This window comes from Rhipicephalus microplus, chromosome X, assembly GCF_043290135.1.
Source record: "Rhipicephalus microplus isolate Deutch F79 chromosome X, USDA_Rmic, whole genome shotgun sequence".
Classification (NCBI taxonomy): Eukaryota; Metazoa; Arthropoda; class Arachnida; order Ixodida; family Ixodidae; genus Rhipicephalus; species Rhipicephalus microplus.
The window spans coordinates 135,581,695-135,595,510 of record NC_134710.1 but is presented as its reverse complement, the minus strand read 5'-3'; the positions used below and the strand labels follow the sequence as shown (position 1 = coordinate 135,595,510).

At 39.8% G+C, this 13,816-nt stretch overlaps 1 protein-coding gene across 3 annotated transcripts in view; it reads right to left on the bottom strand.

Annotated features, from left to right (window-relative positions):
• Window positions 1-13,816, bottom strand: part of LOC119176494 (putative phospholipid-transporting ATPase IIB) — an 89,221-nt gene that overhangs the window by 46,306 nt on the left and 29,099 nt on the right. For all 3 annotated transcript variants that reach the window (XM_037427804.2, XM_037427803.2, XM_037427805.2), the window contains 7 exons: window positions 10,514-10,584; window positions 10,260-10,425; window positions 8,810-9,115; window positions 8,551-8,712; window positions 7,870-7,962; window positions 7,687-7,770; window positions 3,539-3,709 (listed from right to left, as the gene is read on the bottom strand). In XM_037427804.2, coding sequence (XP_037283701.2) covers window positions 3,539-3,709; window positions 7,687-7,770; window positions 7,870-7,962; window positions 8,551-8,712; window positions 8,810-9,115; window positions 10,260-10,425; window positions 10,514-10,584 — 1,053 coding nt within the window. The remainder of the gene's footprint in view (window positions 1-3,538; window positions 3,710-7,686; window positions 7,771-7,869; window positions 7,963-8,550; window positions 8,713-8,809; window positions 9,116-10,259; window positions 10,426-10,513; window positions 10,585-13,816) is intronic.

Genomic DNA, 13,816 nt, shown 5'->3' with positions numbered 1-13,816 from the left:
CAAATATCACAATGTTCAAATTCACTTCAATTTGAATTTAAATTCTTGGAAATTTCATAGTATTAGAAATAAACGAATAGGTGTATACTAGTCCCCCTGTAAAGATGGTTTTACTGCAGTGAAGGAATGCTATACAACGAATATACCTTTCCACCTTTCCACAGAGAATCCACACTGTCATGAAGCCACAATTCATATTTGAATGTCAACATATTACCTTCATATCGATTAATAATTCTTCAAGTTTAAAAGCTTGCTATATTGGCCTATATCCCATAAGTACAGTAAATTTAACATGTAACATATTTCACAGGTTATCACTTGCATTCTACCAAAAGTCAAATCCTGCTACCATTAAATGTTAATTCCACTTCCTTTGAACCTAAAAGAATAACATTAGCAGAAGTTTTATTTCAATGAAAAAAATAGTGCAGGTTAGTTGGGTTATGACATATATGCTCATTATTTTTCTTCTTTTTGTATCTGATATTATGCTATTCGAATTATATTCAAAATTATTCTGCAAAATGACTATTTGCTTCAAATTCCTTTCGAACCTAAAATTCACTATTGGCACAAGCCTCACAAACACCCACTAAGTGCACCCACAACAAGCTAACTTATAGCTCTTACAAGCAAAATGCAGTAAGAAGCAAATATTTGCTTTATTAGAATATAAAGGTAACACAAACATGTATATATTTGAATATGACCAAGAACTTAGCCTGCCACAGCGGTACAGTGGTCATGGTGCTGGGCTGTTAACACTAAAGTGGAGGGTTTGATTCTCGCATTTCCATGGAAGTGAAATTCAACAGGCCCATTTACTAGGCGCTGTCGGTGCACGTAACAAACACCAGGTGCTGAGGATTTCCAGAGCTTTTCACTGCGGCGTGCCTCATAATCATATCGTGGTACCATATTACATGGAGGAAGAAAAAGAAAGAAGGGAGCATTGCGTCACACGAGTGAAGCCCCCTTTGTCGGTCCAACACGTAATCAAAACATCAGAGCTTGCGGTAGCTTTTAGTACTCTCGGTGCTGTTCCGCCTTTGAACCACCTGCGTGAGCCGGCCGGTCTGCGCCGAACCAACACGTGTCGATTAAAAGGTACCAAGCGTCGTACTCCGAAGTATCAGCAAGTCTCATTGCTGGCATGATTTCACGCAAAAGGTCCCGTGTTGGGCCGACTTTGATGGCTTCAAAATTGGTTGGCTTGCCAAGGCTGGGTGCATGACGTCATGCTCCCTCCAGTGTTTTTCCTTCTCCCTCCATGATATATTATTATTAACAAGGTAATATTTCAAGTTAAACAATGATTTAGCTTCTTCCACTGATATTTTAAGAGATTGCAAAACTGAGCTACTGATAGGGGATACTCTGAATATGCCCCTGCAGCCATGAGGCTATCAAGTTTAACTCATGCCCAAATTTACAGTGCAATGTTATTTAAATATGAGTACCTCAACCAACATGCCCCTGCAGCCATGAGGCTATCAAGTTTAACTCATGCCCAAATTTATAATGCAAGACATTTAAATATGAGTACCTCGACCAACAAGACAGTCAACAAGTCACTTATGAAAAGATACACAATTACTTTTGCTTTTAAAACACACAAGTCTCAATCCTGCATAACACAAGCTCAAGTGCACAGCAGGCATCCTGAAGCTCCCTCTCTAAACAGATCCACAGGGACACACATTCCCGCTTAATAGATACACTAATTCATGCATTGTTTCAAATTCTCACCAATACGCTGCACACCAATATGCTGATTCATGTCTCTGTATAAGCATGATGTAAAGACTAAGAAAAGAGTTAACGAATATTCTTGGGAAAGTAGGCAGTTCCCTCAAAGCCAAAAAGTTCAAGAAGGCTTGGTATAAGTAAAGGTACTGTATTTATGGATTATAACACCACATTGTAAATAATATAATGACTTCTATGAGTGATTGCTTGATATAACTGCACCATGTCACTGCAAATCTAGCTGCTAAAGGTAATGTTGGCTATGATGCGAGTCAAAATGACATCAATATAACATGAACGATAGATGCTGGAAATGAAAGCATATGCATTGTTTAGCCTAAGTTTTCATGTTTCAATTCACTGATACTGTATCTGAGCATTATACTATGACTATTTGCTAGGGGTGTGCGAATATGAAATTTTGGAACCGAATCGAATAGTGATAACATTGAAACGAACATGAATAGTAATCCAATACTGTTCGAGTAGTTTTCAAATAGCGAGTAGACCAATTTCAAAACAGTCCTAGAACACAACATTTTATTTGAAACAAATGCTCAATAACTTTAACCAAAAAACATCACAGTTAGACTTAAAATAATACAATTACGAAAACTAAGGCAACCCTGTATACAGCAGGAACTACAGCCTTCGTAATATTCTGTAACTGTAGGTTAAAATACAGCATTCACCAATGTTATCAACATACGATTTGCTGCCTGATTTTAAATAAAATTGGAATACAAAAGCTAAACACTTTTTAACCAAACACCGCAGATACCACTAAAGATGTTATGAAGCAGATCAGCCTGTTATCACAACATGGCCTGCGCACTGAAAGCATTTAGCAATTGGCGTTTCAAGCTGCATCTGCAAGAACAATTTACGCAAATGCAACACTTGCATTAGTTGTGAGCCATGAAGCTACAATCAGTCGTAGTTCGCACCTTCAGTGATCCCAAGATAAAGACAAGAGCTGATTAGTGCAATACAGCTCAGCAAAATAAAAAGTGAGCATGAGTGGAGTTTTCAAAAGAACTATGTTTATCTGGCAGTCCATATAGCATTAAAAGCCCAGTAATTGTTTGGGCTGCGTGCAGATCACTTCTGGATTAAAAGAAGAGAAATGACCTATAGCTGTTCTAAGGCTTTGTTTGTTTTGGGGTTTTCCTTTCGGTGCTGATTATTCGAAAACTATTTGGTAGTTCCAAACATGTACTATTTGGTTAGATTACCAAATCAGACACGGTATTATTCAATTCGTTATTTAAAATTTTCAAATATTTGCAGACTCCTACTATTTGCACATCTTTCCAATAAATTTTAATGAAAAATATTTCTTGTAAATGCACTTTATTTGCACTGCCAACAGACAGTTACAAGTAAAAAGGGACTTACATAAACATACTTGTAAGTCTAAGCACCAAATGAAAAGACTGAGGAAAGATCATACACTTTCAGCAAAGTATCTTCAGCAAAAGTGCAGGTTACTCACACTATAAGGTGTGCCATGCTGCACATCTGTATAATAAACACTGTTCTCTAATTGGTATAGGAAGGTGAAGAATTTGAAGCTTGAAGCTATAGGAGGTGGGGTCTCTTTATCTGTATAGTTATTACTAGCCCCTGGCAAAACAACTGAAAACGTGCCATTTCCAAGTGAAACACCCTACTGTCTATTCAAAAGAGCACAGTATGTCCCAAGCGGCAGCCAATCATTCTGCTCATAAAGACATCCCCCTAAATGACTTCCGGTCTAGGCCACTGCTAAGTGTACCTTTATTACCTTTATGCCAGCATTGCGCAGAAGCTCAAGGGTTGGCCTGACTTTATCCTGAAGTTTGTCTTCTACACCAGTGAGGCAGAGAAGCTCGAGGTCGCGCTCAAGCGTTTCGATGACTGCTGATGTTCGAGCACTCCTGTCTTGTATAGCTACTTTGGCTTGGTTGTAACGACTCTGCAAGACAAGTAAGCACAATTATGGAAACAAAAAGGTTCAACAGGCGTGACACTCTTGTAACACGAGAAGGCAAAAGCCTTGCTGCACCCATATAGGACAAGATGAGCCACTAACATGTTCTTAGCATTAAAGCATTAAATGCTCTCAATGCCTTGTCTGAGCCCCCTTTAGTGTTGTGCATGTATCCATGTGTTGTGCATGTATCTATGCTCATTGTGCCTATCATTAGAGAGTTTTCGAATAGCACACACAAAGCTTTGTGCACGCTATTCATTGCGGTCGTTGCCACTGTGCATGCACCATAATGCTAACCGCTGTTAGTGCTTTTGGTCCCCCCGCAGGAAATCAGAGATAGCATGCAGCCCACAAGGTCCACAAAGCCCCTTTGCGGTGACCTCGAGCAGATCACACGCCCTTATGGACAACACTATTCGAAAACTTATACAGCGCTCACATGCAAACGCTACGGCCGCGACACCTGCTAACTTAGTGTACACTATTCGAAAACTCCCTAATGTTTTCTTTCCCTCTTCTGCAGTTCAGGATCCTCTAGCCTTCAGCATTGTGCTCATAGACATGAGCAAAGGCACATCCTTCTTCCAAAATGACACTTGAGCAACTATCTCCGTAAGTCACCAGGGTGGGCAGCTCTATTTCTCACCTCCTCATCACAGACTAGCTTTGCCAGTAAATGCTTATACCGCAGCAACTGAGCTGTTTGACATAAATCTGCAGTGCATGTGTACCCTCTATTAAATGCAAGAACACCTGCTACTCTGCAGAGTAAAGCAGAGAGGTGGCATCAGGTACGCACACATTGATTTTTTAAATATGTTTTTATGAACATCCGTGAAAAAAACTTCTCATCCAGGCACATTTTGCGTCAAGGTCGCCAGCATTTTTACGGGGGGCCTTAAATATGTACCCTTAAGAATCTAAGTTACACAGGAGGCTCTCATAAGATGAACTGACCCTTTTCATTTAGATACAAGGCAACAAGTAATAACTTCAATCTTATGAACATGCTAGATTTAATGAATATTTTTATGCTTCCAAGGCATTCTTGATGGATATAGTGCTACCACAAACTTAAAAGTAAGTGTAAGAGACATGGCTCAAGATGAAATGTCAGCTTCAGATGTGCTGCTGAGAACAAAAGTGACATTGAAAATAGGCTGCTATGAAACAATATAGGAAGAAAAAAACTCAAGGCATGAGAATTGTATGTGACTAAAAAGAACACATCTACAGCATCTTTGTGTCCAGCTACTCAGCTACTTTATAACAAAAGAATATAATGATGCATACTTGCAGACATGACAGAGCCTGGCAGGGAAGAGCAAAATGGTTAAATATAATCAAAAAGCTGCCTTCCAGAATGCTAAAAGCTGTATTAGTACTGACAGTCAGTAATAACAGGACTGCCCAACACACTATACGCATGAGAAACAGTTGCTGCCATAACAAAGACAAGTACACTAGTCAAAACGTTGGCCTCTGCCATATTCTTTATTCAACAAGTTCCCATCACTTCAAGTCTGCGTGTTTCCCAACCATCCATCTTGTTTGCAAATTTTGAAGTAACTATATACATGCCACCATCATGCAGTCCAATCATGCTGTAATTTGTAACTAGGTTGGACATAAAATATTCATTATTAAGCTTGTGCAAATATTCAGACGGATATTACTGTATTGAAATTATTTTGAGATCAAATTTAAATAATCCAAAATTTTGAAGACAAAACGAATAAGTGTACACTAGTCTGCATATAACTCACTGTAAAGGTGGTTTCACTGCAGTGGAGGAATGCAAAGCCGTAAAAGCACCCATTTACCTGTATATTCTAACTTTTTGAAAAGATCATTTCACTGCAGTGAAGGGTTGCTAAGCTGTGAAAACATCTATTTAAATGAAATCCACACTGCTGCAAAGCCCCACTTAAAGGTTAAATGAACATATTACCCTCATATCGATTCATTATTCTTTAAGTTTAAAACCATGTTATGCCACCTTATATGCTCTAAGTATTGCAAATTTTAAAATTTAGCATAATTTACAGGTTATCACTGGAACTGCACTAAAAGTCAAATCCCGCTACTATTCAAAGTTGTTTATACTTACTTGAACCAAGACGAATGGCATTTGCACAGGTCTAGTTTAAATTTTTTGAAAATATTGTGCAGGTTAGTTGGTTTATGAAAAATATGCCCATTTTTCTTTATAATATATGACAAATACCATGTGAATTCAATTCCAAATTACTTAAAAGAACATTCGCTTCGAATTTGTTTCAAACCTAACTTTCACTATTCGCACAAGCCTCTTCATTATACATTCCAGATGTCACTCTGTTATAAGAGTTGCATCCCTCAAAACATTAAATAAGGCAAAAGAACCAGACTGAAACTTGTAAAACTTTATTCCGGCCAAGCTGACATCAGAGAAGCTCGCTAAAAAAAAATAAACGATTCCTTTTTCTGCATGCATTTCTTTAATGAAGGCTAAGCAGACAAATGCATTAAGCTACACACTCGCAGATGCTTCAGTACAATTATGAACACTGCATGTACAGATCTCACTGAGCTCCAAGGGGCTTCTGTGGTCGTAACTGACTGGTGCATTGCCTGCAGAATGAGCCGCTTACAGAAGCTAGCACACACCTGCCTTCTGGTTCGTGCTCACAGGCTTTAGCAGCTCTGTGCTTCAATGAAAAAGAGATTTCCTGTGTATGGCTATGTTATTCATGCACTGGCGAGACTTGTAGCCTTATCACCTAAAGTTGAAGTGATGAGCTTAGACCGGTGTTCCGACATAAACTTGCTTTAAAAGACTAAAACATGCTGCCAGGGACACACAATGTTTTGGTGAAAAAGGCAAGTTTGCCGCCAAATCTTCAATATAATGGTTGCAATATAATACCCAAAAGGTGATTGACCACGTTGACTTTCTTGCTTTATACAGGTAATTTAGCTTGTAGCATTATACTACACATTTATTGTCTAGTATAACCATACTATTTTAGGACAACTGTTTTTGTTGTCATCTGCAATGTACAAAATATACTGCATGCAAAGCACTGCCGAAGACACAATTTGATACGAAATTCGTGTCCTTAATTATAGCAATGTTTCTCAAGATTTTATCGTAGCTTAAAGTAGGATGTTGCACTATAAATGTGGGTTGCAATGAATACAGAAATAAGTTTAACACATAGAACACGAGAGCATAATATAAGACGGATGCTTGGGCTAGTTGGTGATTTGGAGTCAACATATTTGCACAGCGCAAGAAAATGAGTAGTTACAGTGTAAATACGGAAGAAAGAAACATGGACAGGAAAGGGTGTCGACTTTAAAACTAAATTTTTAAAACGAGCCATTAGCGAAAGCGCTGGAAATATATACACATGATAGCAAGCAGCACACCACAGTACCACCGCAAAACCTATGTGTTACATCCATATGCTCAACATCTTAAGTGGGTACAAGAGCACACCTCAGCACAAATCTATCGCGCCACAGTCAGATACTGTATTTCTTTTTTTTTTTTGTGAGCACAACCAAAGGGATGCTAACACATAAGTCACCCAGAAGTTGCATTTCATTAGCCTCGATGATCTTGCATGTTAGCGACTGACAATGTTTTGCGACAACAGTGCACTTTTCAAATTCTGGTTTGCAACTACAACTTCTACTATACCCAGATGGCCTTGAACAGCTGAGTTAACATGATAGTTTAGTTTACAATTTCCAGTCTATGTTTCTTCCTTCCGTAGTTACACTGCAACTACTCGTTTTCTTGTGCTGGGTAATTATGTTGAAAGCCTATGGTTTTGGAATTAACATTATATGAATATTCAGAAACAACTTTAGAACAGTCGGCACTATAAAACCACAAATCCAAACTACTACAGCAGTCCATACTGGTATTTACCACAAAAGCAAAGTCCCGTTGCGTGGTTGACACCTACCTCAAACTCTTGATACTGCTCCTCGGTGAGATTTTTTTTAGCTACGACAAGGGTGCGCAATCCCTCACGAGCCATATTGCCACACTGAAAATCAACATCAGTTCAAAACTGTAGTTGTCTGAATTGTAAAATGCAAAAAAAAAGATTCTTGAAATTAGAAAGCCCTTAACTTTCCCCGCTTACCTCTTCATCTAGCCAATCATTATACTGGACAATACCACTCATCACAGTATCAGCACCCTTCATGAAAAAGAATATCTCGCCAGTGCCTTCATCCTGGAAATAATAGTGCATACCTTATATATAGCACAAGCCTCACTGCACTTACAGTACTTCAGGAAGTTTTCCCAGTGCCAGCATCCCAGAAAAGATATCTGATAAATCATAAGCCCTACTAGCACATTTATGTTTGAATGGACTACACTTTTAAATGTATGCAACAATTATAAACTTGTTTTATGAAGGTTACTGTCATGCTTGTAAGCTTATAGTCTTTTCTAGTGTAACCAGTAATACATGTTTACTTACAGCATGAATGAAATGACTGAGAAACTGAAGAATGAGTACAAAATGCAAGTGCTGTGCCTTTCACGCTTTAAGTAAAGATGCTATAGAACTGTCATCTTGCCATGATGGGCAAAGTTCCCTGAAAAACATTCCTTAATTATATCATTAACCATTCAGATCAAGAATCATTACAACCTTATGACAATATGCACCAACTGCACAATCTTTGTGACCTCTGTTACAGACCAATTATGCATCGCTATAAACGTTAAGAAAAAATACTGCTAAATATTAAGCTAGAACACGATTGGGCTTTATCTGCATTGCAAATTAAGATGTGCAAGAACTGCCGCAAACCTTGACAACAATACCCATGCGCTTTCGCTCTGAAGTGAAGGGAAAGGTCTGCAGTATACTGTAGTGTAGGATATTTCCATGTGGAGTGCGGAGCTTCATCGAACTGAGGTCCCTGTAGACAAGCTCGAGGCCCACGCTCTCAGTCCAGGTCACTAAAGCCACCTGAAAATGTAAAAATAGCAAAATGCACTCCAAATTATAATTTCCAAATGAACTATTATGACATAAATATTGGAAAAAAAAAGTGGCGAGTTCATACCTCATCAGGACTAGATGCCTGGTAGGTGGGCTGCTTTTGGTAAAGCTCTGCCATTGCCTGCTCATCAGAATCACTATCACCATTTTCATAGACAGGTGTAACATTATGGCACAGGGCCACAGCTCTAACAGCTTCCTGCACTCGAGTGGCCATGTTGCGCCGTACGCGAACCCCCTGGGTAGCGCTAGCAGCAGAAGGTGTCACTGTGGAGGCTCCAGGGGTGTATGCAGCCTTCAGGTTACTTTTCACTTCACCAAAAGATTCGGAGCTATAGGACACTGAGCCAAGATGAAGCTTTTTCAGCACCTGAAGAAAGAAAGAATTTTAACAGTAAGAGAAAAAAAGACCTGGCAAATGCCCATAGCAGTAGCTATTTCAATGGCATTGGCTCGAAAGCATTTCTCATATCCTAGCTATCATGCATGTCCAGAACAAGTCGCTACAGTTGAACCCAGACATACACAACCAGGATATATCCCATTATTTACTATATCGAATCAGCAGGAACACCTCCTTGAAAATTCTTTGGAAAAGTATGCCATTATGCTGCATGTACATACATATAATGAACTGCAGTCAACTTCAACATTACATATACTAAATGATACACTGCACTGCATCTCTCAAGTGCCTATTATCCTAAGTGGCCTGCAATCACTTGCACAAATAGAAATATTCATGCTGACACGAAGGCACTGCTTTTGGCAGATGAGCTTGATCGAACAGCGTGCAGAGACTAAAGCACACTAAAGCGTCGTGCAGCCATCATGTCATAAAGCCAGGAAGGGCAGCGCAGCTACTGAAGGACAGTGCAAGCTATCGAGGAAAATGAGCAAAGTGTATGTTGTAAAATATAGATGTCTTGTGCACCAGGAATTTTACCTGTGCTTTATTATGCCAGATTAGCTTCAGTAAGCGTCATCGCGGCACAGCCGTGTAATGTGGCGAGAAACACTAACAGCCAAAAGAACTAACCACCGTGCAGTGAAGCATACTACTTGTAATTAAGGTTATCAGAAAGAGGGCCACTGTGTTGCTTCAAAAACTAGGAAGGCCTCTTGATTGTGCATGTACTCATGTTCCACAAGCAGTGATGAGTGAATCGAGAAGCACCTTTAGAGTGGCAATGTCGCCAAGAAGGAAGGAAACAACAGGAAGAAAAAAAAAGGCAGGGATGTTAACCAGTCTAGAAGGACTGGTATGTTGCCAAAGCCTTTGAATCACCTGGCAGCTGCATTTAGTACTTCCTTAAGTTAAGCTATTTATGAATGGTTGCACTTGCTGGCTTACCAAAAGATAATTTAGGAACAGCAGTTACATGCGTTGCTTGTACGCACTTTTCTTTAGTTCCTTTTGTACGATAGTCTCCAGCAGCACCACCAACAACTAGACATTTACACTTGACATTTAACAACTTGACATTTACAGTTCCACATTTTACAGAACATACCATTTCATTCTGGGTCAGAGTGCCAGTCTTATCAGTGAAAAGATAGACTATACGGCCCATTTCCTCTGGAATTGTGGTGGAACGCACAACTGTCCCAGGTATGTCCTTGTCCTGTTGTATCATCCAAGAGTACACCATCTTTCCCATATCCAGGGTTACACGAAGGCTGCATGACAAGAAGTTACCGAGAATCATTTGAATACTGCTTCCTCATTTGGCTCCATTTGAGTCAAACAGAAATAGCACACACTTACCTTATTGGAACAATATAGGAGAATAGCAGGACAAAACGCAAAAAGTAGCGATACCAAGGACCATCAAATCCCTAAGAAAGGAGGATAAGAGAAAGCAAAATTTAATATTTGACATTTTGCTTGCGAGTTATTCCCACATTTGTAATTTCCATTACACACAATATTTTACTACAAGATCTTCCCCTTTTATTTTTGGTGGGTGCTGAAACAGTTATCATGTAAAGAAAAAAAAAAGAGAGTTCTTAACACATGGTTTCTTTCCCACCTAAAAGCAACTATACAGGCTAAATCTTCCTTTGCAAACCTGCGACCTTCAGATCCAAAGGTCCCGGGTTTGGTCCCTGCCAGCAGCAAGTTGCCTTTTTGTCCACTTTACTTTCTTCAAATCTATATATTAATTATTACAATACACATTTAACAGTACTATTAACGTGCCCTGTACCTTCCTTGGCCTGCTGGTTTTCATCAAGGGTGTGCCAAATAAACAGGCCTTTAAACATTACCTTCCTTCATTCATTGTGCCAGGGTGTTCACTTGTCTGTGTATGAATGTGTTTGCAATAAAAAAGCTACCCTATCAGAAACTTGGCAGAAAAAGCAATAGCGATATTATAGGGACTCAGAACGGTGTTCTTTGTTGACATCCCTGTTGTCGAATGTGCATGTAGAACACTTGAGGCTGAAAACCTAAACAGGCAAGTTAAAAAGCACAAATGAAGATGTCTAATGCCTTCATTCCATTTACGCACTAAACGAAGGCAGGCAGATCAGCATTCAAAATGCAAACCAGATTCCTCTATGATGATGCACTGGATATGCTATCCATGAATTAGCCACCTTGAACATCAGCATATTTTATGTGGCCTGCAGAATGAAGGCTTTATATACGTGTATTTGTATTGACATATTCTCTTGTGTTGACTGATGGAAGTTGTAAGGCATCAATAAGCACTCAATTGAAAAAGTTCAAGTTTCTTTACTACATATTGGGCATCTTACTAAAAATTCAAGTGACTGTTACCGTGCTTTCAGGAAGCAAGCTTCACTTTCAAAAGAATGCTCTCTCCCTTTTTCTTGGCTAGCCTTCACAAGCGCTGCACACATACTACTGCCAGAGGCAATGGAACACTATTTTTTTTATTAGACCTGACGAATTCGGCTTTTTTTTCTGTATTGCTTCTTGGCACAGTTTCAGTTGAGGAATTGCATGCTTCATTAATTTCACTATAACGGATTTTAAACACACGACAAAATGAAGGTCAATGTCTCCCTTTCGAATTTCATTCTGAAACTACAACCACCAAACGTCAGTGTGATATCATTGACCTCACTCCCCCTTTTTTTGCAATATGACAACTCTAGCTCAATAAAATTTCCTTGAAACTTGTCATGTTATTCTGAGGTAAAGTAGTAATGGAAACACACAAGACTCCTCACGAAAAAAAGATGCAGTGCTTGTGTGGGTTGTGCCTTGGTGTCGTGGGGCATATTGTGTATTCGTGCTCGAACTCCAACCTCACGATTATGTAACAACTCGGCCCAAATAAAGTTTCACTGTCATTTTAAGTCTCTGGCTTCATTACAAGACAATGTTATATATTAGGCCAGCACAACACCGTAAAACCCTGTTAATTTGAAGCCACTGAGGACTGCGACAACCCTTCAAATTAAGCGGGTTTTCAAATTAACAAAACATACAAAAAGTGGAATGCATGACGAACTAGAATAGGGGCTAGTTGGTTGCACGTAACTGACACTTGCGACACGCTCACTGAACAGGAAGAAATACTACCAAAAAAACATGTAGTACACAACATGAGCATTTGATAATGAAAACATGACTCATATGTACAGGATAAAAGAAAGAAAGAAAGAAAGAAAGAAAGCGGTGGCATGTGCTTAGCACACAACAGGCAAACAACCATTTGCATCACGTCATCGATTGTGCCCAAGTCTAATATTTAAATTTCTATGTAAAAATGACATTCCATCATTATTCAAATACAGATGGCCCACCAACACTAAATATTTGACAAGGTTGCACATCGTGAAGGCTTCCGATCTCTCTTTCTCTCGTACCTCTAGGTCGCGAATCCGGATACAACTGTGGCGCTTCTAAGGTCTGGCTGACAATGACACCTGCTGGAACAGGTAGCTAAGTTACCAGAGTGGCACTTGTACTATTTGAAACCTTGAAGCGAAACGTGCGAAATATGCAAATGGAACATTGAATTACTGAAAGTACTCAGAGGTGGTCGTTCGCTGTGTCAGCTAGTTTGCAGCTCCAAAAGGTTATGTTTTGTAGCAATGCCTGGTCCCAATTCGCCGTAAGCACCATGTAACACTGAACCTCACTGCTGCCAGTGAAAAAAAAAAAAAGTGTGCACCTGTGTAAAAAAAAAAAAAATGCATGCTTTACTGCAACACAGAAGCGACATGCGGGAAGTATGTCAGCTGCTCCTCGCAGTGTCAGTGCGCCATGATGCAACCATTTGCCCATTCTTTTTGGTAAAATAAAGAATTTATTAATGGCCAAAGGGATGGAATTCGCGATGCGTTTTGGCCGGAAAACATTATCATTGAAGTGTTAGAAGTAGGCGTTGCAGGCCAGAACTTCACCAGCAGTGCAAGTGCACGAATGGCCTGGGCAATGGCCAATCGGAGGTTCACATACATCGCGAATTTTGTCAGACCATCCTTTATAAACTTCTTTATATTCCCAGAAAGGATGGGTGAATCATGATGTGCTGTTGTTGCGAGAAGCATGTGACACGCTGCCCACATATCACTACAGTATTGGAGTAAAGTACGTCTTCCAATCCACAGATGCGCATTAGAGCTGACCACGAGACCACTTCTTTTAGTATTTTTCTTCTTTAAGATGCCTACATCATCGAAGCTGAGGTGCTTCTCCTGTCAATCATTAGTATTGCTACACTGCATTGCATTGTTGCTCCTAAGGGCTGGGGTTTCTGCAAATTTGCAGCAAAATCAGTAAGTTTTCGAATTAACTGATCTGGTGCTGACCACCACTTCAAATTATTCATCAGGCAGGAGGCGCTCCCTCCGAACAGAGACAACCTCCCCTGCCACTGAAAAGGCACGCTCGCTTAGAACTGAAGTGGCTGGTATGGGCAAGTACTTGGGGCAAAGCTTTGCCAGACTGGGGTATCTGAAGGTGCCCACAGTCCGCCACCAGTCACATGGGTCACTGTCTTTCTTCAGTAGGGCTTCTTCAGAATACGCTTTAATTTCCCATTCTGAAGTAGACAGTGGTGTACTTGCTACTTGACTATTTGCAGGA